The sequence below is a fragment of the Pseudophryne corroboree genome, chromosome 6 (assembly GCF_028390025.1).
Source record: "Pseudophryne corroboree isolate aPseCor3 chromosome 6, aPseCor3.hap2, whole genome shotgun sequence".
In the NCBI taxonomy this organism is placed as follows: Eukaryota; Metazoa; Chordata; class Amphibia; order Anura; family Myobatrachidae; genus Pseudophryne; species Pseudophryne corroboree.
In genome coordinates, this window is record NC_086449.1 from 401776982 (window position 1) to 401801431 (window position 24450).

General features: G+C 45.3%; 1 protein-coding gene across 3 annotated transcripts in view; it reads right to left on the reverse strand.

Annotated features, from left to right (window-relative positions):
• The window catches only part of USP6NL (USP6 N-terminal like), a 427089-nt gene that overhangs the window by 208318 nt on the left and 194321 nt on the right, over positions 1-24450 (reverse strand). For all 3 annotated transcript variants that reach the window (XM_063926864.1, XM_063926863.1, XM_063926865.1), the window contains exon 3: positions 2361-2443. In XM_063926864.1, coding sequence (XP_063782934.1) covers positions 2361-2443 — 83 coding nt within the window. The remainder of the gene's footprint in view (positions 1-2360; positions 2444-24450) is intronic.

Below are 24450 nucleotides of genomic sequence, written 5' to 3' on the forward strand. Positions count from 1 at the left end.
TTGGAATAATTGCATACCATAATGAGATATCATGGTGATGGGACCTAAATCTAAGCACAGAATGCATTTATGTTACATATACATCTTATACACCCAGCCTGAAGGTAATTTTAGCCAATATTTTTTATAACTTTGTGCATTAAACAAAGCGTGTGTACATTCACACAATTCATTTATGTTTCATATACACCTTATACACACAGCCTGAAGGTCATTTAATACAATATTTTTAATAACTTTGAGTATTAAACAAAGTTTGTGTACATTGAGCCATCAAAAAACAAAGGTTTCACTATCTCAGTCTCACTCAAAAAAGTCCGTATTTCGGAATATTCCGTATTTCGGAATATTTGGATATGGGATACTCAACCTGTATTTTTCTACCATGTTGTATCAAGGTAATATATAAATAAATAAAACTTTGGAAATACAGGTTGAGTATCCCATATCCAAATATTCCGAAATACGGAATATTCCGAAATACAGACTTTTTTTAGTGAGAGTGAGACCGTGAAACCTTTGTTTTTTGATGGCTCAATGTATACAAACTTTGTTTAATACACAAAGTTATTAAAAATATTGTATTAAAAGACCTTCAGGCTGTGTGTATAAGGTGTATTTGAAACATACATGAATTGTGTGAATGTACACACACTTTGTTTAATGCACAAAGTTACAAAAAATATTGGCTACAATGACCTTCAGGCTGTGTGTATAAGGTGTATATGTAACATAAATGAATTCTGTGCTTAGATTTAGATCCCAACACCATGATATCTCATTATGGTATGCAATTATTCCAAAATACCTCTGGTCCCAAGCATTTTGGATAAGGGATACTTAACCTGTAATAACATTCACAACAGGGTATGATCATGTCTTAAGGTAGAATGCAGTTTTGGATGATGAGTCCAAATTGAGCTGCATGCACGACCGATACCGAGGGTCGTTAACGACCCGCGGGGCTGCGCATCGCTCGGCAGCGGCATACACACTGGGCGATATAGTAAACTAAATCGCTCAGGAAGGGTCAAAATGAGCGATGATGTTTACTTTATTGCTAAGTGTGTACCCACCTTTACTACTTTTTATTTGTACATTTGTCAATTTATTCGAACATCGAGCTGTAGATTTGCTTTTCTATAATATATGTACAGCAGCACTGAAAAAATATACTATACCCTACGGTTACTAACATTCTCCTCTTTTACGCAAGCAAAATATTTACCATTCCTGGCTTATTTTATTTACAGTACTATGTAGCATGTACAGTATCTTAAACTGATTTGCCTGAGCCAGGAGGCGGGGATATATGGACGAGCCCGTTGCATGCCGGGAGGCCGGAAAGCTTTGACCGACTGGTGCAAATCGCTGTCGCTTCATCATATACCATTGTTTTCCTGTGGATAACCTGTGGACCCTGCCAGAGAAATTTACCTTTCCTGGCTTATTTTATTTACAGTACTATGTAGCATATACTGTATCTTGCATTACTGGAAAAAGAATGACAGGACCAAGTATTTCAACAGAATACAGCAAAAATAAACTCCCTTTTAAGGTAAATGGTAATGAAATAAACAGGACTCTCTCTAAATCCATACAATAATTGTCCCAAGAGCATCAATAAAGTATTTGCTCATTAAACGTAACATTTGAAAAATGTGATTCCCCCTGCCCCTCCCACCAAAAAAAAGAAAAGGCAAAGGCAAAAAAAAGTGTCTTCACAGAAACATTTTTCTTACACTCCCAAGCCCCCAAAACAACTCGCCATAGAAGTACCTAATTTTCACTTAATTTTGGAGACTTTGCTAAAAGATTATCCTCATTTTTATAATAAGAGACTAATACATAATTAATAGAATATTTATTTGATTTTACCTACAAGAATTCAAAGGACAATCCGTATTACAGATTATCACTATTCATGCTTTGTAAGGGGGAGAACACAGTAAATAACAGTTAATTTTTTTAGTCCTGAATAAATAAATTTTGTCCCCCGGCCAAACATAATTAAAAATTAAATCCATATTACATTATAGGAACTTAAAATTAGAATGCATATATATCAAACAACACCCTGGGCTCAGTCCAATTACCAGCGAAGCCCACTGCAGCGGTGTGTAAATGACGACAGCACTGCATTTCGCCCCCCTCGCAGTCCAAACTCACCCCAGACTCGTAGACTTTTGAGCAGCCCTATAAGACTATAGTGCCACTATAGAGCCACAATTGCTTGCGCTGCAATAAAATTGCAGGTAACTGAATTGCACTCCAATTTTAATGTAATAAAAAAAAAAACGAAATTCACCATTTTTTAGAGACATAATAATTTCAAGAAGTTAGAAAAATTAAATACTTACTGTAAAAACCCAAATCTATCAGTGACCTTGTAAACCAGATAATCAGCATCTTCCCATGGTTCGATCTTTGCTCCTTCGCGGCCCTGATTTAAATAAGAAAAAATATATATATTATTAAGAAGTTCATTTTCAGTTGTATCTTTGTTACAGTTCAAAAACATGTATTCAATTCCTTCCTTCTTCAATTGGCTGGAGATCCATCAACAAACCTGGTGCTCCCAACTTCTCCCCTACAAATCATTCCAAGAACTATCATTCAAAGCACTACAAAAATCAGTGCCCAATCAACCTGATTAGGCTACAGACTAGGGCATTTGGTCCTTGGGGGAAACACCAGCTCCCTAAACTTTCTCTGTCACAAACATCAAATGACATTAAATATAAACATGTTAATAAATGGTAATACATATAAAAACACTGATATTCTAAGTGAACATTAATTAATGTGTGTCTCAATCTCTGACGTTATATGACAGTCATTTTTGCCGACTCTTTTTTTTTTTCTCCACTTATCCGCTCAATGACTTTACATTGTAATGATTTTATTGTTGGCAACTGTACAACACTTACTGCGTTTTAATACTTTGAGTATACTTTTTGTAAAAATAAAAAAAGATTAAAAAACCCCACAAACAATCATCATTGGGCAAGATTCAATTGTTGTGCTCGCCAGCAGAGCAATTATAATGTTGCTTCGTTCGGGCGCGATGTGCGCGAAAAGTGACCCGTTTGAGCAACCAAACAGCACTTTTTGCGAACGTGCCCAGCACTTTGGTTGGGTTTAGCTGCTTTCCAATACTAAACCTGAACTCTATTAGGTATATGCAATTGCGGTCGAATTCGCGGCAATTTTCGCCGTTTTTTAATTCGACCAAATTCGCCAGGTGAATTCCGGAAGGTGGCTTCCGGAATTCACCATATTCAATGAAAAACGGATTCGCCAGAGTCGCGGGCGAAAATCGGCCGATTTGGCGGATTTTGCCGCGATTTAAAAAAACGGGAAAAAACGGGAAAAACCCGGAAAAAAAATGGCGTGGGGTCCCCCCTCCAAAGCATAACCAGCCTCGGGCTCTTCGAGCTGGTCCTGGTTCTAAAAATGCAGGGGAAAAATTGGGCAGGGATCCCCCGTATTTTTAAAACCAGCACCGGGCTCTGCGCCTGGTGCTGGTGCCAAAAATACGGGGGACAAAAAGAGTAGGGGTCCCCCGTATTTTTAACACCAGCATCGGGCTCCACTAGCTGGACAGATAATGCCACAGCCGGGGGTCACTTTTATGCCGTGCCCTGCGGCCGTGGCATTAAATATCCAACTAGTCACCCCTGGCCGGGGTACCCTGGGGGAGTGGGGACCCCTTCAATCAAGGGGTCCCCCCCCCCAGCCACCCAAGGGCCAGGGGTGAAGCCCGAGGCTGTCCCCCCCCATCCAATGGGCTGCGGATGGGGGGGCTGATAGCCTTTTGTGATAATAAAAAGATATTGTTTTTTCCAGTAGTACTACAAGTCCCAGCAAGCCTCCCCCGCAAGCTGGTACTTGGAGAACCACAAGTACCAGCATGCGGGAGAAAAACGGGCCCGCTGGTACCTGTAGTACTACTGGGGAAAAAATACCCAAATAAAAACAGGAGACACACACCTTGATAGTAAAACTTTATTTCATACGCCGACACACACATACTTACCTATGTTGACACGCCGACTGCCACGGTCTCCGACGATCCGAGCTACCTGTAAAAAAATTATACTCACCTTCCAGCGTCCAGAGGTACATCCAGGTCCAGAGAGATAATCCACGTACTTGGCAAAAAAAAAAAACGAACACCGATCCAGCGGACTAATGAAAGGGGTCCAATGTTTTCACATCAGACCCCTTTCTCCCGAATGCCGGGACATCACGTGACTCCTGTCACTGACGTCCCTTCAGCCAATCAGGAAGCGCTACTTCCGTGGCGCTCACCTGATTGGCTGTGCGCTGTCTGTACTGTGACAGCACATCGCAAAGCCGCTCCATTACTTTCAATGGTGGGAACTTTGCGGGTAGCGGTGGGGTCACCCGCCGGTCAGCCGCTGACCGGCGGGTGACCTTACCGCTAGCCGCTAAGTTCCCACCATTGAATATAATGGAGGGAGCTGTGCGATGCGCTGTCACAGTACAGACAGCGCTCAGCCAATCAGGTGAGCGCAACGAAGTTGCGCTTCCTGATTGGCTTAGAGACCTGTCTGTGACAGCTGTCACTGACAGGTCTCATTCGTGGAAAGGTGTCCCATGTGTCAGCATGGGACCCCTTTCAGTCCGGTGGTCGGGTATTTGCGGTTTGTTTTTTTGCCAAGTACGTGGATGTATCTCTGGACCATGGCTGAGGTGAGTATATTGATCTTTTCTTTTCAGGTATCCGTGGATTCTACATGGAGAAGAGGACCGATGTCGGCGTGTGAACATAGGTAAGTATGTGTGTGTCGGTAGTGTGTAATAAAGTTTTACTGTCGACGGTGTGTGTGTCCTGTTTTTATTTGGGTATTTTTTTCCCAGTAGTACTACAGGTACCAGCGGGCCCGTTTTTTCCCCGCATGCTGGTACTTGTGGTTCTCCAAGTACCAGCTTGCGGGGGAGGCTTGCTGGGACTTGTAGTACTACTGGAAAAAACAATATCTTTTTATTATCACAAAAGGCTATCAGCCCCCCCATCCGCAGCCCATTGGATGGGGGGGGACAGCCTCGGGCTTCACCCCTGGCCCTTGGGTGGCTGGGGGGGGGACCCCTTGATTGAAGGGGTCCCCACTCCCCCAGGGTACCCCGGCCAGGGGTGACTAGTTGGATATTTAATGCCACGGCCGCAGGGCACGGCATAAAAGTGACCCCCGGCTGTGGCATTATCTGTCCAGCTAGTGGAGCCCGATGCTGGTGTTAAAAATACGGGGGACCCCTACTCTTTTTGTCCCCCGTATTTTTGGCACCAGCACCAGAGCCCGGTGCTGGTTTTAAAAATACGGGGGATCCCCTGTCAATTTTTTCCCCGCATTTTTAGAACCAGGACCAGCTCGAAGAGCCCGAGGCTGGTTATGCTTTGGAGGGGGGACCCCACGCCATTTTTTTTAATGATTTTACCGTTCCAGCATTAAAAAAAAAAAATAATAATAATAATATTTTAAAAAATATATAAATAATATTTGTGCCTCCAAAAAAAAAAAAAAAAAAGTACCTAATCCCTTCTAATATAAATAGATCTGCTATTCCCCCCCAAAAAAACACAAAAAAAAACATGTTTAAATTTTTTTTATTTGTTTTCACCCTCCAAAGTGTGGCGGATTGAAAATGACGAATTTGCTGTCTAAAAGCCCTGCTGTCGAATTTCCAAACTTGAATTGAATATGCTTTGGTCGAATTGCAGTACTTGTATCATTGCAGAAAAGTCGAATTTGCAAAAATTCGAATTTCAAAAAGTCGAATTTTGAAAGTCCGTTTTTTGGTCGGAAAGCACTGAATTGCATAGGCGATTTTTTTTTTTGGTCGAAAATGACCCGAAATTCGACAATTTCGGGAATTCGACCGCAATTGCATATACCCCTATGTGCGGAATTAAGGGAAAAAACAAAAAAAACAAAGGGCCCCGTGATCTCCAGCCACCTTAAACGGGAGATTGGGTGCGCAAAACAATTGAAAACCGCCAACCGAGTCCTTATAAAGTCTTACTATTGCTAAATTATCTTATGTGACAAACAGAATCACAGATTATTTTTTTTAAGTAAGCATCAAGAAGCAATGTGTGAAAAAGTGAACCCTTATGCTGGGTACACACTACACAATATGCCGCCCGATACAGCGGTCTATTGTTTTCCCTATGATATGTGCGCTCCTGCGGGTCGCAAGAGACATCCTCGGTCAGCCCTGCAGCAGGGCAAATGAGGAAGGTCACTAGCACCGACATGCTAAAAAATGCATCGGCATGTGAGTATGCACTTGCCGCATGCCGTGTCCTGTTGCCTATCGGATTGGCTGGGTACACACATTGCGTAGTGTGTGTCCAGCTTTACTGCTTCCATATCACTAAGTGCGTAACATGAGTTAGGTGTTGCTAGTCAATCGCACTTGAATATTCATTCAGGAAGTACTGAACCTTTGGTGGTCTGGTGGTGAGTGCTCTGGTTTGTATTGTTGTATCACCATGCTAAGAAAAAAAAACATCTGCAATGATCCCAAAGATGGAATTGTTGGAGCTTATCAGGCTGGAAAGACTTCTAATCAGATTTCTAAATAATCTGAAATTCATAATTTTTTTGTGAGAAAGATTAATTGCAAATCGGGAATATTGAAGACTGTTACAAAGCTTTGGGGCCTAATTCAGACCTGATCGCAAAAATAAGAATTTACTTACCGATAATTCTATTTCTCATAGTCCGTAGTGGATGCTGGGGACTCCGTAAGGACCATGGGGAATAGCGGCTCCGCAGGAGACTGGGCACAAAAGTAAAGCTTTAGAACTACCTGGTGTGCACTGGCTCCTCCCCCTATGACCCTCCTCCAAGCCTCAGTTAGGATACTGTGCCCGGACGAGCGTACACAATAAGGAAGGATTTTGAATCCCGGGTAAGACTCATACCAGCCACACCAATCACACCATATAACTTGTGATCTAAACCCAGTTAATAGCATGATAATAGAGGAGCCTCTAGAAAAGATGGCTCACTACAGCAATAACCCGATTTTTTGGTAACAATAACTATGTACCAGTATTGCGGACAATCCGCACTTGGGATGGGCGCCCAGCATCCACTACGGACTATGAGAAATAGAATTATCGGTAAGTAAATTCTTATTTTCTCTGACGTCCTAGTGGATGCTGGGGACTCCGTAAGGACCATGGGGATTATACCAAAGCTCCCAAACGGGCGGGAGAGTGCGGATGACTCTGCAGCACCAAATGAGAGAACTCCAGGTCCTCCTCAGCCAGGGTATCAATTTTGTAGAATTTTACAAACGTATTTGCTCCTGACCAAGTAGCTGCTCGGCAAAGTTGTAAAGCCGAGACCCCTCGGGCAGCCGCCCAAGATGAGCCCACCTTCCTTGTGGAATGGGCTTTTACAGATTTTTGGCTGTGGCAGGCCTGCCACAGAATGTGCAAGCTGAATTGTACTACAAATCCAACGAGCAATAGTCTGCTTAGAAGCAGGAGCACCCAGCTTGTTGGGTGCATACAGAATAAACAACGAGTCAGATTTTCTGACTCCAGCCGTCTTGGAAACCTATATTTCCAGGGCTCTGACAACGTCTAGCAACTTGGAGTCCTCCAAGTCCTTAGTAGCCGCAGGCACCACAATAGGTTGATTCAGGTGAAACGCTGAAAACCACCTTAGGGAGAAACTGAGGACAAGTCCTCAATTCCGCCCTGTCCGAATGGAAAATCAGATGAGGGCTTTTACAGGATAAAGCCGCCAATCTTGACACGCACCTGGCCCAGGCCAGGGCCAACAGCATGACCACTTTCCATGTGAGATATTTTAACTCCACATATTTAAGTGGTTCAAACCAATGTGACTTTTGGAACCCAAAAACTACATTTAGATCCCAAGGTGCCACTGGAGGCACAAAAGGAGGCTGTATATACAGTACCCCTTTCACAAACGTCTGAACTTCAGGGACTGAAGCTAGTTCTTTTTGGAAGAAAATTGACAGGGCCGAAATTTGAACCTTAATGGACCCCCATTTCAGGCCCATAGACACTCCTGTTTGCAGGAAATGTAGGAATCGACCTAGCTGAAAATTCCTCCGTCGGGGCCTTACTGGCCTCGCACCCCGCAACATATTTTCGCCAAATGCGGTGATAATGTTTTGCGGTTATATCTTTCCTGGCTTTGATCAGGATAGGAATGACTTCATCCGGAATGCCTTTCTCCTGCAGGATCCGGCGTTCAACCGCCATGCCGTCAACCGCAGCCGCGGTAAGTCTTGGAACAGACAGGGTCCTTGCTGGAGCAGGTCCCTTCTTAGAGGTAGAGGCCACGGATCCTCCGTGAGCATCTCTTGAAGTTCCGGTTACCAAGTCCTTCTTGGCCAATCCGGAGCCACGAATATAGTGCTTACTCCTCTCCATCTTATAATTCTCAGTACCTTGGTATGAGAGGCAGAGGAGGGAACACATACACTGACTGGTACACCCACTGTGTTACCAGAGCGTCTACAGCTATTGCCTGAGGGTCCCTTGACCTGGCGCAATACTTGTCGAGTTTTATAAACATGTGGAAGACTTCTGGGTGAAGTCCCCACTCTCCCGGGTGGAGGTCGTGTCTGCTGAGGAAGTCTGCTTCCCAGTTGTCCACTCCCGGAATGAATACTGCTGACAGTGCTATCACATGATTTTCCGCCCAGCGAAGAATCCTTGCAGCTTCTGCCATTGCCCTCCTGCTTCTTGTGTCACCCTGTCTGTTTACGTGGGTGACTGCCGTGATGTTGTCCGAATGGATCAACTCCGGGTGACCTTGAAGCAGAGGTCTTGCTGAGCTTAGAGCATTGTAAATGGCCCTTAGCTTCAGGATATTTATGTGAAGTGATGTCTCCAGGCTTGACCATAAGCTCTGGAAATTCCTTCCCTGTGTGACTGCTCCCCAGCCTCGCAGGCTGGCATCCGTGGTCACCAGGACCCAGTCCTGAATGTGCGGCCCTCTAGAAGATGAGCACTCTGCAACCACCACAGGAGAGACACCCTTGTGCTTGGTGACAGGGTTATCCGCTGATGCATCTGAAGATGCGACCCGGACCATTTGTCCAGCAGGTCCCACTGGAAAATTCTTGCGTGGAATCTGCCGAATGGGATTGCTTCGTAGGAAGCCACCATTTTTCCCAGAACCATTTTATTGATGTACTGAGACTTGGCTCGGTTATAGGAGGTTCCCGACTAGCTCGGATAACTCCCTGACTTTCTCCTCCGGGAGAAACACCTTTTTCTGGGCTGTGTCCAGGATCATCCCTAGGAACAGAAGACGAGTCGTCGGAATCAGCTGCGATTTTGGAATATTGAGAATCCAATCGTGCTGCCGCAACACTACCTGAGATAGTGCTACACCGACCTCCAACTGTTCCCTGGATCTTACCCTTATCAGGGAATCGTCCAAGTAAGGGATAACTAAAATTCCCTTCCTTCGAAGGAGTATCATCATTTCGGCCATTACCTTGGTAAAGACCCGGGGTGCCGTGGACCATCCATACGGCAGCGTCTGAAACTGATAGTGACAGTTCTGTACCATAAACCTGAGGTACCCTTGGTGAGAAGGGTAAATTGGGACATGAAGGTAAGCATCCTTGATGTCCCGAGACATCATGTAGTCCCCTTCTTCCAGGTTCGCAATCACTGCTCTGAGTGACTCAATCTTGAATTTGAACCTCCGTATGTAAGTGTTCAAGATTTTAGATTTAGAATCGGTCTCACCGAGCCGTCCGGCTTCGGTACCCCAACAGTGTGGAATAATACCCCGTTCCCTGTTGCAGGAGGGGTACCTTGATTATCACCTGCTGGGAATACAGCTTGTGAATGGCTTCCAAAACTGCCTCCCTGTCAGAAGGAGACATCGGTAAAGCCGACTTTAGGAAACGGCGAGGGGGAGACGTCTCGAATTCCAATTTGTACCCCTGAGATATCACCTGAAGGATCCAGGGGTCTACTTGCGAGTGAGCCCACTGCGCGCTGAAATTCATTGAGACGGGCCCCCACCGTGCCTGATTCTGCTTGTAAAGCCCCAGCGTCATACTGAGGGCTTGGCAGAGGCGGGAGAGGGCTTCTGTTCCTGGGAACTGGCTGATTTCTGCAGCCTTTTTTCCTCTCCCTCTGTCACGGGGCAGAAATGAGGAACCTTTTGCCCGCTTGCCCACGAAAAGACTGCGCCTGATAATACGGCGTCTTCTTATGTTGAGAGGCGACCTGGGGTACAAACGTGGATTTCCCAGCTGTTGCCGTGGCCACCAGGTCTGAAAGACCGACCCCAAATAACTCCTCCCCTTAATAAGGCAATACTTCCAAATGCCGTTTGGAATCCGCATCACCTGACCACTGTCGTGTCCATAACCCTCTACTGGTAGAAATGGACAACGCACTTAGACTTGATGCCAGTCGGCAAATATTCCGCTGTGCATCACGCATATATAGAAATGCATCTTTTAAATGCTCTATAGGCAATAATATACTGTCCCTATCTAGGGTATCAATATTTTCAGTCAGGGAATCCGACCACGCCAACCCAGCACTGCACATCCAGGCTGAGGCGATTGCTGGTCGCAGTATAACACCAGTATGTGTGTAAATACATTTTAGGATACCCTCCTGCTTTCTATCAGCAGGATCCTTAAGGGCGGCCATCTCAGGAGAGGGTAGAGCCCTTGTTCTTACAAGCGTGTGAGCGCTTTATCCACCCTAGGGGGTGTTTCCCAACGCACCCTAACCTCTGGCGGGAAAGGATATAATGCCAATAACATTTTAGAAATTATCAGTTGTTATCGGAGGAAACCCACGCTTCATCACACACCTCATTTAATTTCTCAGATTCAGGAAAACTACAGGTAGTTTTTCCTCACCGAACATAATACCCCTTTTTGGTGGTACTCGTATTATTAGAAATGTGTAAAACATTTTTCATTGCCTCAATCATGTAACGTGTGGCCCTACTGGAAGTCACATTTGTCTCTTCACAGTCGACACTGGAGTCAGTATCCGTGTCGGCGTCTATATCTGCCATCTGAGGTAACGGGCGCTTTAGAGCCCCTGACGGCCTATGAGACGTCTGGACAGGCACAAGCTGAGTAGCCGGCTGTCTCGTGTCAACCACTGTCTTTTATACAGAGCTGACACTCCTTCCAACAGTTCATCCACTCAGGTGTCGACCCCTAGGGGGTGACATCACTATTACAGGCAATCTGCTCCGTCTCCACATCATTTTTCTCCTCATACATGTCAACACAAACGTACCGACATACAGCACACAAACAGGGAATGCTCTGATAGAGGACAGGACCCCACTAGCCCTTTGGGGAGACAGAGGGAGAGTTTGCCAGCACAAACCAGAGCGCTATATATATACAGGGATAACCTTATATAAGTGTTTTTCCCCTTATAGCTGCTGTATCTTTTAATACTGCGCGTAATTAGTGCCCCCCTCTCTTTTTTAACCCTTTCTGTAGTGTAGTGACTGCAGGGGAGAGCCAGGGAGCTTCCCTCCAACGGAGCTGTGAGGGAAAATGGCGCCAGTGTGCTGAGGAGATAGGCTCCGCCCCCTTATCGGTGGCCTTATCTCCCGTTTTTCTATGTATTCTGGCAGGGGTTAAATTCATCCATATAGCCCAGGAGCTATATGTGATGCATTTTTTGCCATCCAAGGTGTTTTTATTGCGTCTCAGGGCGCCCCCCCCCCAGCGCCCTGCACCCTCAGTGACCGGAGTGTGAAGTGTGCTGAGAGCAATGGCGCACAGCTGCAGTGCTGTGCGCTACCTTGTTGAAGACAGGACGTCTTCTGCCGCCGATTTTCCGGACCTCTTCTGTCTTCTGGCTCTGTAAGTGGGCCGGCGGCGCGGCTCTGGGACCCATCCATGGCTGGGCCTGTGATCGTCCCTCTGGAGCTAATGTCCAGTAGCCTAAGAAGCCCAATCCACTCTGCACGCAGGTGAGTTCGCTTCTTCTCCCCTTAGTCCCTCGATGCAGTGAGCCTGTTGCCAGCAGGTCTCACTGAAAATAAAAAACCTAAAACTAAACTTTTCACTAAGCAGCTCAGGAGAGCCACCTAGTGTGCACCCTTCTCGTTCGGGCACAAAAATCTAACTGAGGCTTGGAGGAGGGTCATAGGGGGGGGAGCCAGTGCACACCAGGTAGTTCTAAAGCTTTACTTTTGTGCCCAGTCTCCTGCGGAGCCGCTATTCCCCATGGTCCTTACGGAGTCCCCAGCATCCACTAGGACGTCAGAGAAAGCAAAATCCTTTCTCTAATGGGCAAAATCAAGTGCAGGTGGGGTAGATATAACATGTGCAGAGAGAGTAAAGGTGCAGACACACGGTAGGATATTGAATATCTCCGATTCTGACTATGCGATGTCCCCTGCACTCCCCGAAGCATTGAACCACTGATATTGACTATCTTTACTTGAGATTTTGACTGTGTGAGATTTTGACTAAGTGACAATTTTGACTATACTATGTACATGACATATATATTATATATTATGTATATATATAGATATATTCTGTAGATATATAATATAGTATATATGTCTATCAGGTATATGCAATTGCGGTCGAATTCCCGAAATTGTCGAATTTCGGGTCATTTTCGACCAAAAAAAAAAATCGCCTATGCAATTCAGTGCTTTCCGACCAAAAAACAGACTTTCAAAATTCGACTTTTTGAAATTCGACTTTTTGCAAATTCGACTTTTCTGCAATGATACAAGTGCTGCAATTCGACCAAAGCATATTCAATTCAAGTTTGGAAATTCGACAGCAGTGCTTTTAGACAGCAAATTCGTCATTTTCAATCCGCCACACTTTGGAGGGTGAAAACAAATAAAAAAATTTTAAACATGTTTTTTTTTGTGTTTTTTTTGGGGGGAATAGCAGATCTATTTATATTAGAAGGGATTAGGTACTTTTTTTTTTTTTTTTTTGGAGGCACAAATATTATTTATATATTTTTTAAAATATTATTTTTTATTTTTTATTTTTTTTTATGCTGGAACGGTGAAATCCTTAAAAAAAATGGCGTGGGGTCCCCCCTCCAAAGCATAACCAGCCTCGGGCTCTTCGAGCTGGTCCTGGTTCTAAAAATGCGGGGAAAAAATAGACAGGGGATCCCCCGTATTTTTAAAACCAGCACCGGGCTCTGCGCCTGGTGCTGGTGCCAAAAATACGGGGGACAAAAAGAGTAGGGGTCCCCCGTATTTTTAACACCAGCATCGGGCTCCACTAGCTGGACAGATAATGCCACAGCCGGGGGTCAATTTTATGCCGTGCCCTGCGGCCGTGGCATTAAATATCCAACTAGTCACCCCTGGCCGGGGTACCCTGGGGGAGTGGGGACCCCTTCAATCAAGGGGTCCCCCCCCCCAGCCACCCAAGGGCCAGGGGTGAAGCCCGAGGCTGTCCCCCCCCATCCAATAGGCTGCGGATGGGGGGGGCTGATAGCCTTTTGTGATAATAAAAAGATATTGTTTTTTCCAGTAGTACTACAAGTCCCAGCAAGCCTCCCCCGCAAGCTGGTACTTGGAGAACCACAAGTACCAGCATGCGGGAGAAAAACGGGCCCGCTGGTACCTGTAGTACTACTGGGAAAAAAATACCCAAATAAAAACAGGACACACACCGTCGACAGTAAAACTTTATTTCATACGTCGACACACACATACTTACCTATGTTCACAAGCCGACATCGGTCCTCTTCTCCATGTAGAATCCACGGATACCTGAAAAGAAAAGATCAATATACTCACCTCAGCCATGGTCCAGAGATAAATCCACGTACTTGGCAAAAAAACAAACCGAACACCCGCTCCATGCCGGACTGAAAGGGGTCCCATGCTGACACATGGGACACCTTTCCACGAATGAGACCTGTCAGTGACAGCTGTCACAGAAAGGTCTCTAAGCCAATCAGGAAGCGCAACTTCGTTGCGCTCACCTGATTGGCTGTGCGCTGTCTGTACTGTGACAGCACATCGCAAAGCCGCTCCATTACTTTCAATGGTGGGAACTTAGCGGCTAGCGGTAAGGTCACCCGCCGGTCAGCGGCTGACCGGCGGGTGACCCCACCGCTACCCGCAAAGTTCCCACCATTGAAAGTAATGGAGCGGCTTTGCGATGTGCTGTCACAGTACAGACAGCGCACAGCCAATCAGGTGAGCGCCACGGAAGTAGCGCTTCCTGATTGGCTGAAGGGACGTCAGTGACAGGAGTCACGTGATGTCCCGGCATTCGGGAGAAAGGGGTCTGATGTGAAAACATTGGACCCCTTTCTAGTCCGGTATGGAGCGGGTTTTTGCGTGTTTTTTTTTTTAAACAAGTACGTGGATTTTACTCTCTGGACGTGGATTTATCTCTGGACGCTGGAAGGTGAGTATAATTTTTTCACAGGTACCCTCGGATCGTCGGAGACCGTGGCAGTCGGCGTGTCAACATAGGTAAGTATGTGTGTGTCGGTAGTGTGTAATAAAGTTTTACTATCAAGGTGTGTGTGTCCTGTTTTTATTTGGGTATTTTTTTCCCAGTAGTACTACAGGTACCAGCGGACCCGTTTTTCTCCCGCATGCTGGTACTTGTGGTTCTCCAAGTACCAGCTTGCGGGGAGGCTTGCTGGGACTTGTAGTACTGCTGGAAAAAACAATATCTTTTTATTATCACAAAAGGCTATCAGCCCCCCCATCCGCAGCCCATTGGATGGGGGGGGACAGCCTCGGGCTTCACCCCTGGCCCTTGGGTGGCTGGGGGGGGGGGACCCCTTGATTGAAGGGGTCCCCACTCCCCCAGGGTACCCCGGCCAGGGGTGACTAGTTGGATATTTAATGCCACGGCCGCAGGGCACGGCATAAAAGTGACCCCCGGCTGTGGCATTATCTGTCCAGCTAGTGGAGCCCGATGCTGGTGTTAAAAATACGGGGGACCCCTACTCTTTTTGTCCCCCGTATTTTTGGCACCAGCACCAGGCGCAGAGCCCGGTGCTGGTTTTAAAAATACGGGGGATCCCTGGCCAATTTTTCCCCTGCATTTTTAGAACCAGGACCAGCTCGATGAGCCCGAGGCTGGTTATGCTTTGGAGGGGGGACCCCACGCCATTTTTTTTCCGGGTTTTTCCACGTTTTTTTACCGTTTTTTAAAATCGCGGCAAAATCCGCCAAATCGGCCGATTTTCGCCCGCGACTCTGGCGAATCGTTTTTCATTGAATATGGTGAATTCCGGAAGCCACCTTCCGGGATTCACCTGTCGAATTGAGTCGAATTAAAAAACGGCGAAAATTGCCGCGAATTCGACCGCAATTGCATATACCCCTATGTGTCATTATCTCAGTAGGGGAACCAAAAATGGGTGATTTTGAATTTTGGATAAGGGATACTCAACCTGTACTAGATTGTAGACAATATAATAAAAATTGACTTGCCTGCACAGTCTATCTTCTCTTGCGATACCGACCCCACGGGAGCGCGCATCGGTATCGCAAGCTGTGCACACACGGTGTGATTTGCACTAACTTTCCTTACAATTTTGACTATATAGTCAAAATCGTAAGGTTACATCGCACCATGTGTATGCACCTGGGTTATTTTGTTTCTGTGCAGGGTAAATACTGGCTGCTTTATTTTTACACTACAACTTCAGTTTGAACACACCCCACCCAAATCTAACTCTCTCTGCACATGTTATATCTGCCCTGCCTGCACTGCACATGGTTTTGGCCATTAGAGAAACATTTTGCTGCTGCGATCAGGTCTGAATTACACCCTTTGAAAGAGTGGACATCACAACCAAAGATCAAACCACAAGATGTTCCAAGAAAACAAAAAGACGACGAAAGATGCATTTCCAAGAAGCAACAGGCCTCTGTCAAGATAGTACATGTAAAAATCCTCAATGTACAATCTGCAGAAGACTTTTATGGAAAGGCAGTGAGGAAATAATATCCCCTTATGCCAAATACCACTTTACAGCATGATTTAGGCATAGCACCAAAAAGACTTCATTCATATGGCCAATAGAGAACTGGATGAATTAAAGAACAAAAACAAAGATCTCTAACACTAACATAATAATTGAAATTTGAGGAATATCCAGGAATCATCTGTACTAACTTTTTACCACCCTTGTCTCAGATACTGGGCCCTTCAGAAAACACCTAAGGATTTGGAGAACACCACACGGTGTGTGCTTGCTTTCTAAGCTTCAAGACAACGAAGCATCTTTTCTGGAGGTCACTAAAGGCTTTACCACACATTACCTTTGATAAAGTAAAGCTTACATTTTTAAACGTATGGCTCTGGTAAATATAGCCAAATGTGGGCGTTCCAGCAAGGAAAAGGGGTATAAACTATTAATTGCAACCAGTGCCTGCCGTAAGTAGACATTATGGTGCCCTGTGTCAGAAAGAAAATTAGTGACCCACCCCTTCTCCCACTAAAAACAGGGATAGACGAAAATAAAAGGATGTGACTTTTTGGGGAACGCATGTGGCTACAGAATAGCACCAATTCACATTACACTGTACAGTAGTGTCTGTTATTCAGTACAGTGGGGAAGAACAGAAATAACAGAGGGCCAGGACAGTGCTGACTTAACCAAGATAGAGATGACTCTAACCTGGGGGGACCAGACTCTGCTGCTGGGAGCTGGGCTGTCTGACCTGCCTGGACTTGTCCTGGCTCTCTCAGTCTCAAGCCCTGACCGCCCTCTCCCTTCCCACCCAAATACCGTGGCTCCTTGATCACTGTGGTAGTGGGCTGGGAGAGTCGTCATGACATCTATTCCAGGAGATGCTGTGGCCGGTGAGGGGGGAGTCGGGACTCGGCAGATAATGGAGACAGACAGCTGCTGCGCTGCCCGACTAGCCGTATTGTATGTTATAGTGCGAGAAGGAGACGGGGCGTATACCACTGCGGGGGCGGTTAGCGGCGTTGGAGCTGCTTGGCTGGGGCATGAAAGGAGCGGATGCTGCCAGCCGTTCTATTTCCACAGCGCATATATGCTGTATGCCAGGCACCGTCTGCACCACCCTAGTTACAGCCCTGACTGCAACTGCCCTCAGTTTTAGGTGACCACAAATCTGACCAGCAAAACAGGCAGAATATTGACCGCCGAGACAGAAAATACATTCTAACACACTTAAAGGAAACCAGCTGCTCACAAGAAACAGCTGCTTTCCAACATACTGTAGCTTAAGATCTTACCATAGCTGGTCAAACATGCTGTGGCCTTAATTTTTCTATTGATGAGATTTTGTGCACCATACGTTGAGGATTAATTTTACATACACCCTTTTTATAACCTTTACAAACTGTATGTGGTCATTCCATGAAAAGGAGTAAAAATGTCCCATATGTGACACTATTAAAAAAAAAATTAAAATCAGTAGTGGTGTATCTCTTGAGCACTCACCATAGGTTGACAAGTTAAATTATAGCTCTCTAATAGGTTTTCGTAAAAAAACAAACAACAACAACGGCTTTTAAATTTGGAGTTGAGGGGAATTATCAAGTAGAAGTTTCCTTTACATAACAGTGGTGGACTCCCATACATGGCAACTAAATTTTATAAAACTGTGTTGGGTATAACAGAGACCTATTTTCTACCTAAAAAAAAAAAACTAAGCCTAGTTAGGCGCTTTGATATTATAATAAAACTTCCTTGTGTTATGTTAAAAAAAAAAAAAAAAAACTTGGTATGTTAAAACTTGTACTAATGTCCCGTACACGACAGTGGGATGGCCCAAAGGTCAGAGTTGCCAGATTGATAAGCAGGGTCACTGGATATACCATCTCTGTCCTGACATGGCTTATCAGCCTCTATGAACAAAGCACCTACCTCTTAACTAAACTCCATTCCTCCACTCCTCAAACCAATGCATACCCTTCCTTTCCTACCTCTCACCCCCTACACCTCTGCCTTACCATATCATACCGGGGTAGAGAACTCCCATTAATCCATGGGTCTTCAACCTGCGACCCTGCAGCTGCTGTGGAACTACACATCCCAGCATGCCCTGCCTCAGTTTTAGCATACCTTAATAGCAAAACTGTGGCAGGGCATGCTGGGATGTGTGGTTTCACAGCAGCTGGAGGGCCACAGGTTGAAGACCCATGCATTAATCTATTCGCTGGTCCTAATGCACCCAACCTACCATTCCGTTTATCCGCATGAATCATACTGGCTAATACAGTATCTTTATGTCAAGGGTCTCAATTAATCCCTAAAAAACTCTAATGTGTCTTAGCCTGCATTTTTTATCTTTTGCAAATTCTCCACCATAGGACTACCAAACAACCTTTATTTTGCTGACTAAAACATAGAACAATTACAGTGGTAAAAATGATAATGACCGCACTTCTCACTAATCTGTTGCAGGTTGTGTGGAAATGAGGATGAAGATGTAGGCAGAAGAAGAGTGTTTGAAGCCACTGTAGATGAGCGAGAGGAGCTTGAACTTGGGTGTTAATTTTCTTTTAAAATCGATCCACATTGAGGTTGTGTTTCATGGTCTAAATCGCACATTTACTTAAAGATGATTTTTCAACATTTTTTTTTTTTAAAGACCTTGAAACACAACTACCTTGTAGATCGATTTAAAAGGATCAAAATCAATGTATAGCCCCTTACAGAGCCAATGGAGTGACTGGCAAAGGGGGCAGCAGGTATGTAGTGATGAGAGAGGAAGATTAGGAGGGCAGCAGTGTTGAGGATAAACTGAAGAGGGACAAGGTGGAAGATCAGTAAGTGAAGAGAAGGTTGCAAATGAAAAGTAGCTTGACATATTCATTGGTATGCAGTGCCTTATATATGTGCTTGCTTTGCTTCTGGTGTACAGAACAGAAACAAATAACTGCATGAGGCACTGCATTCCGAAGAAATAATTAATAAGCTATTTTCAGATAGAATACAAAGATCATTTCGCCAGTGGTGAGAAGTTTCAATGTAAAGTGCTACCCTGTCAAGGTTACAATGCTTTACACACATGCTGGAAAGGAAACCAATTCAGAAAAGGTCAATATTCTATATGTATAGTGCTACAGTTATATTATTAATTTAATGAGTTGTACACATGGCTATTAGTGATTTTGTGTTATTATCCAATTTTACAGATTAGTCCCTTGCTGGCTGAAGACGCAAAGAAAATAAGTAGCTGCTCCTGATGTATTCATTTAGATTCATTATGTTTATAGTTTATGAAATTTGCATGAAATCCCTGTTTTACATTTGTGGTAGAAATAGAAAAATCAGTTTAGCATTGAAACGTGCATTATTATGGATGGAAGGAGTGTGACTCTAGAACTCCATTTGAATGTAAAAATACTTAGATATGTATTCTTTTCAGCTTGGAAAGTCAAAAGAGACCAGCACACCACCATTAAAGAATTACTTTCAGTGTATTACAAATACATAAAAGCAGTCACAGTAAGCCAAATTCTGAATTTCAGAGCAGGATACTCATCCTATACCCAGCACATATATTCAAATGATGTCCCAATGGCCATTTCGGTGAGTCTGTCCACCTTCATCAAGGGCACACTAAAATACTATTGTGTCCCTAACATTTTGTTGTCACACTTGCTCTTGCACCTCATAAACAGTATGTAAGCTAATTATTGTCAACTAATTCCCCAGGTGCTCATTAATTGATGTAATTGTTGTAAGTTTTGTCTCTTTAACCACGCAACTGATGATTGTTTACCCTGCAAAACAGCTCAGAAATTGTTGTGGTTTTTTTTTATTACTTAGAAAAATATAAAAAGTATTTTTAATATGTTATTTTATTTAAAATATATATATCTAGGCTAGGGGTGTCTTGCACTCCCCCATCTCCCCCTTCCACACATCCATTGGCCCCCATTATAAAATAAATTTCTACCCCCAATTGGCAATAGACACCCCACTGGTCTCAAACCTAAATAGTAGCAGCTCCCACAGCCCCTTAGTAGGCAAAAAAATATCTAAAAAAAAACAACAACAAAAAAAAACAGAAAATGTTTACTAATCCCACTCCACTTAAAAGCTTGCCCCCTGGGGATTACCCACCACACCACTCCCATGGGTTTATACTCACACGCTCCATTCTCTTCACTTGAATGGAGATAAAGTGTACAGAGATAAAGTACCAGCCAATCAGCTCCTAACTGCCATGTCACAGGCTAGGTTTGAAAAAATGACAGTTAGGGGGCGTGGCCTAGCTGCCATAGTGAACAGACGTGCAGGGACAGAGCTCTTTTCCTGCACTTCTCAGACCTCTTGCTGGTACCACCCTGGGTGACACTGATAGCAGCCAGAGCCTTGATTTTGGAAGGAGCAGCGGCCTTTCCTACCTGCTGCGGGAGCTCCCGAGATTGCCTTCCTTCCACTGGGGCTAATGGACGGCATGGAGCTTAGGGTCTGATCCCTCTTACCTCCTGTGCGGCATCGAGGGCTCCTAATTTCTCCTCCCACCGGACGCCGAGTCCCGGACCTGACCATCTGTGCGGAACCCTCCTTCACTGGCAGCCAGAGAGAAAGTGCCAGGGTATTCTCTGTCCTCCCCCGGACCAGTGCCCACTCCCCCTCTGATTTTGCGCCACCTGTGCCTGCGCCTAGGAGCCCGGGCTAACTGCCGCCTTGCCCCTTCATTTAGCGGCGAGACGCGTGATGTCATCACCGTACTTGCTGTTGGCCCCCCCACCTGAGCTCCTTGCCTCTTATATTATTTTTTGTCCTGGGGGAGCCTCTGGATTGCAAAGGTGGCTGTAAGGCTGGAAGCTCCTGTGCCCTGTGGAAGGTAACTGTATTGCCTCCTTTCACCTCTGCTGCTGTGTGCCTGCACTGCACCTGCATTACCTCACTCCTGGCAAGCCAACAGCCTGCAGGCTCCGCAGTCTCCTGTGTCCATGGTGTCACAGGTTGGTGCCTGTATTCCCCTTGCATTTCAGTCCCTGCTGGTTTGTAACGCCCTCTCTGTCTCTGCCTCCATGTGGTCACCGTGAACTGCCTCATTTACACCCATGAGACCTTCGCTGTCCATCATTGCCTGACTTAGAACCACATGCCTTTCCTATTCACTGCTGTTTATTGCTCTGCTTTTTCGACGCCCATCATGCCTCCTAAATGGCCCAAGATCTCCGCCCTTGCCCCTCCTATTAAATTCATCTCTAACCGTTCTCCTGAACCAGTGTTGGTTCGGAAATCAGGTGTGGCGTCGGTCTCCACTGCCGCTTCTTCGCCACATCCTGATCCTGGACCTGACGTCCCTGCTGATGCTCCTCTTACAGTCCGTACACTTTATCAGATGCCTCAGGCTTTACGGATGGACCTAACCTCTGACCTACAGTCTTCCATTACCCGACTCACTGGTGAGGTGACGAGTACTGGCAACCGTACCAATAACCTGGAGGATAAATTTCAAGAGTTGGATTCCTCTCATAATGACCTTCTCACCTCCCATAATTGGGTCCTTGCGGAGCTCTCAGTCGTAAAAGGATAAGCTTGCCGACCTTGAGGACAGGTCCAGACGGAACAATGTTAAGATTAGAGGTGTTACAGAAACGTGTCGGATGATGATCTTCAGGACTTCGCTTTGACTCTCTTTAGAAAATTGCTGCCGTCCGCATAAGACCGGGATTTACTGACTGACCGCATCCACTGCCTTCCAAAGTCTCACTCTGCTCCCAGCAGGCCTCCTTGAGATGTCCTTCTACGTCTCCATTTTATTCACATTAAGGAAGACATTCTCAAGGCCGCTCATTTGGTGGAAGATGCGGATGTCTTGGATAACCTACAACTCTTTCCGGATTTGTCAGTCCATACCATCAACAAACGCAGATCCTTCCAACCAGTCACTAACGCGTTACGTGATCAGGATATACAATACCGCTGGGACATTCCGGTCAAATTGCTGGTGCGGAAAGATGGCTCCATTCATGTTGTCTGGTCTCTCGACGCCGGTGTCAAACGCCTGATGGAATGGAACATTCCTGTTTCGGTCTTCTTTTCTTCTCTGGGTCATCCTCTACAGTTTGAATGGTCCAGGTTGAGCTGACGGATCCGAGACACCCTAATTTCTCTGTTTACTGGATTCTTGCTGGCTGGGACGGAGTCATTTGGTACTGCATTGATAGCCTAATTGACTTTGCTTGTTATTGCGCAGACCCTTATTCGAAGCGCTGTTTGCTCTTGGACTTGTGTTTCAGCGCTTTACACCTAGGAGCCTGCCGTCTTGACCGCAAGTATTTTTTTTTTCACTACGGACTCTATATTTGTTATACACTACTCAAAAAAATAAAGAGAACACTTAAACAACACAATGTAACTCCAAGTCAATCACACTTCTGTGAAATCAAACTGTCCACTTAGGAAGCAACACTGATTAACAATCAATTTCACATACTGTTGTGCAAATGGAATAGACAACAGGTGGAAATTATAGGCAATTAGCAAGACCCCCCCAATAAAGGAGTTGTTCTGCAGGTGGTGACCACAGACCACTTCTCAGCTCCTATGCTTTCTGGCTGTTGTTTTGGTCACTTTTGAAAGCTGGCGGTGCTTTCACTCTAGTGGTAGCATGAGACGGAGTCTACAACCCACACAAGTGGCTCAGGTAGTGCAGCTCATCCAGGATGGCACATCAATGTGAGCTGTGGCAAGAAGGTTTGCTGTGTCTGTCAGCGTAGTGTCCAGAGCATGGAGGCGCTACCAGGAGACAGGCCAGTACATCAGGAGACGTGGAGGAGGCCATAGGAGGGCAACAACCCAGAAGCAGGACCGCTACCTCTGCCTTTGTGCAAGGAGGAACAGGAGGAGCACTGCCAGAGCCCTGCAAAATGACCTCCAGCAAGCCACAAATGTGCATGTGTCTACTCAAACGATCAGAACAGACTACATGAGGGTGGTATGAGGGCCAGACGTCCACAGGTGGGGGTTGTGCTTACAGCCCAACACTGTGCAGGGCGTTTGGCATTTGCCAGAGAACACCAAGGTTGGCAAATTCGCCACTGGCGCCCTGTGCTCTTCACAGATGAAAGCAGGTTCTCACTGAGCACATGTGAAAGACGTGACAGAGTCTGGAGACGCCAAGGAGAACGTTCTGCTACCTGCAACATTCTCCAGCATGACCGGTTTGGCAGTGGGTCAGTAATGGTGTGGGGTGGCATTTCTTTGGGGGGCCGCACAGCCCTCCCATGTGCTCACCAGAGGCAGCCTGACTGCCATTAGGTACCGAGATGAGATCCTCAGACCCCTTGTGAGACCATATGCTGGTGCGGTTGGCCCTGGGTTCCTCCTAATGCAAGACAATGCTAGACCTCATGTGGCTGGAGTGTGTCAGCAGTTCCTGCAAGACGAAGGCATTGATGCTATGGACTGGCCCGCCCGTTCCCCAGACCTGAATCCAATTGAGCACATCTGGGACATCATGTCTCGCTCCATCCACCAACACCACGTTGGACCACAGACTGTCCAGGAGTTGGCGGATGCTTAAGTCCAGGTCTGGGAGGAGATCCCTCAAGAGACCATCCGCCACCTCATCAGGAGCATGCCCAGGCGTTGTAGGGAGGTCACACACACTGCTGAGCCTCATTTTGACTTGTTTTAAGGACAAAGTTTGATCAGCCTGTAGTGTGTTTTTCCACTTTAATTTTGAGTGTGACTCCAAATCCAGACCTCCATGGGTTAATAAATTTGATTTCCATTGATAATTTTTGTGTGATTTTGTTGTCAGCACATTCAACTATGTAAAGAACAAAGTATTTAATAAGAATATTTCATTCATTCAGATCTAGGATGTGTTATTTTAGTGTTCACTTTATTTTTTTGAGCAATGTATTTCATATGTTCCCATGCATGAACTGAATTAACTTTTGTGGTTCTTTTCATATTTACCTTATTATATATTATGTTTATATTTCAGATATTCTAGGATATTTTTATTACTGTAACTTTTTAGTTTGAGTGCTACCTTAGATGTTCTAATTCATATTTCAACTCTTCTATATGTTGCACTATTTTATATGTTCTGTTTTCAACTAGGTCTCATGGGTGTGGTGCGCGCTGCCCTGACCCCAGAAGTTAACTATGTTGCCGTATTCATTCCTTACAGCAAATACTGTGGCCCGATATACAGGCCTTTTGAATTTTCTCTCGTGTTTTCGTTCTTTTTTTTCTTCTTTTTTCCTCCCCTTCCTCAGTTTTTTACGACAGGTACTCCTAAGGCACCTTTGTACTTATATTTCCTCGTACTGTTTAATGGTTAAGATCCTCTCCTTTAATGTTAAGGGTCTTAATTCTCCACACAAACAGCGATTAGCCCTTTCTATATTTCGCCAATATATAGCTAACATTGTGGAGACGCATTTTTCTTCCTCAGTGCCTCCTGTTTTTCGAGATCATAGATATTCCGCATGTTATAC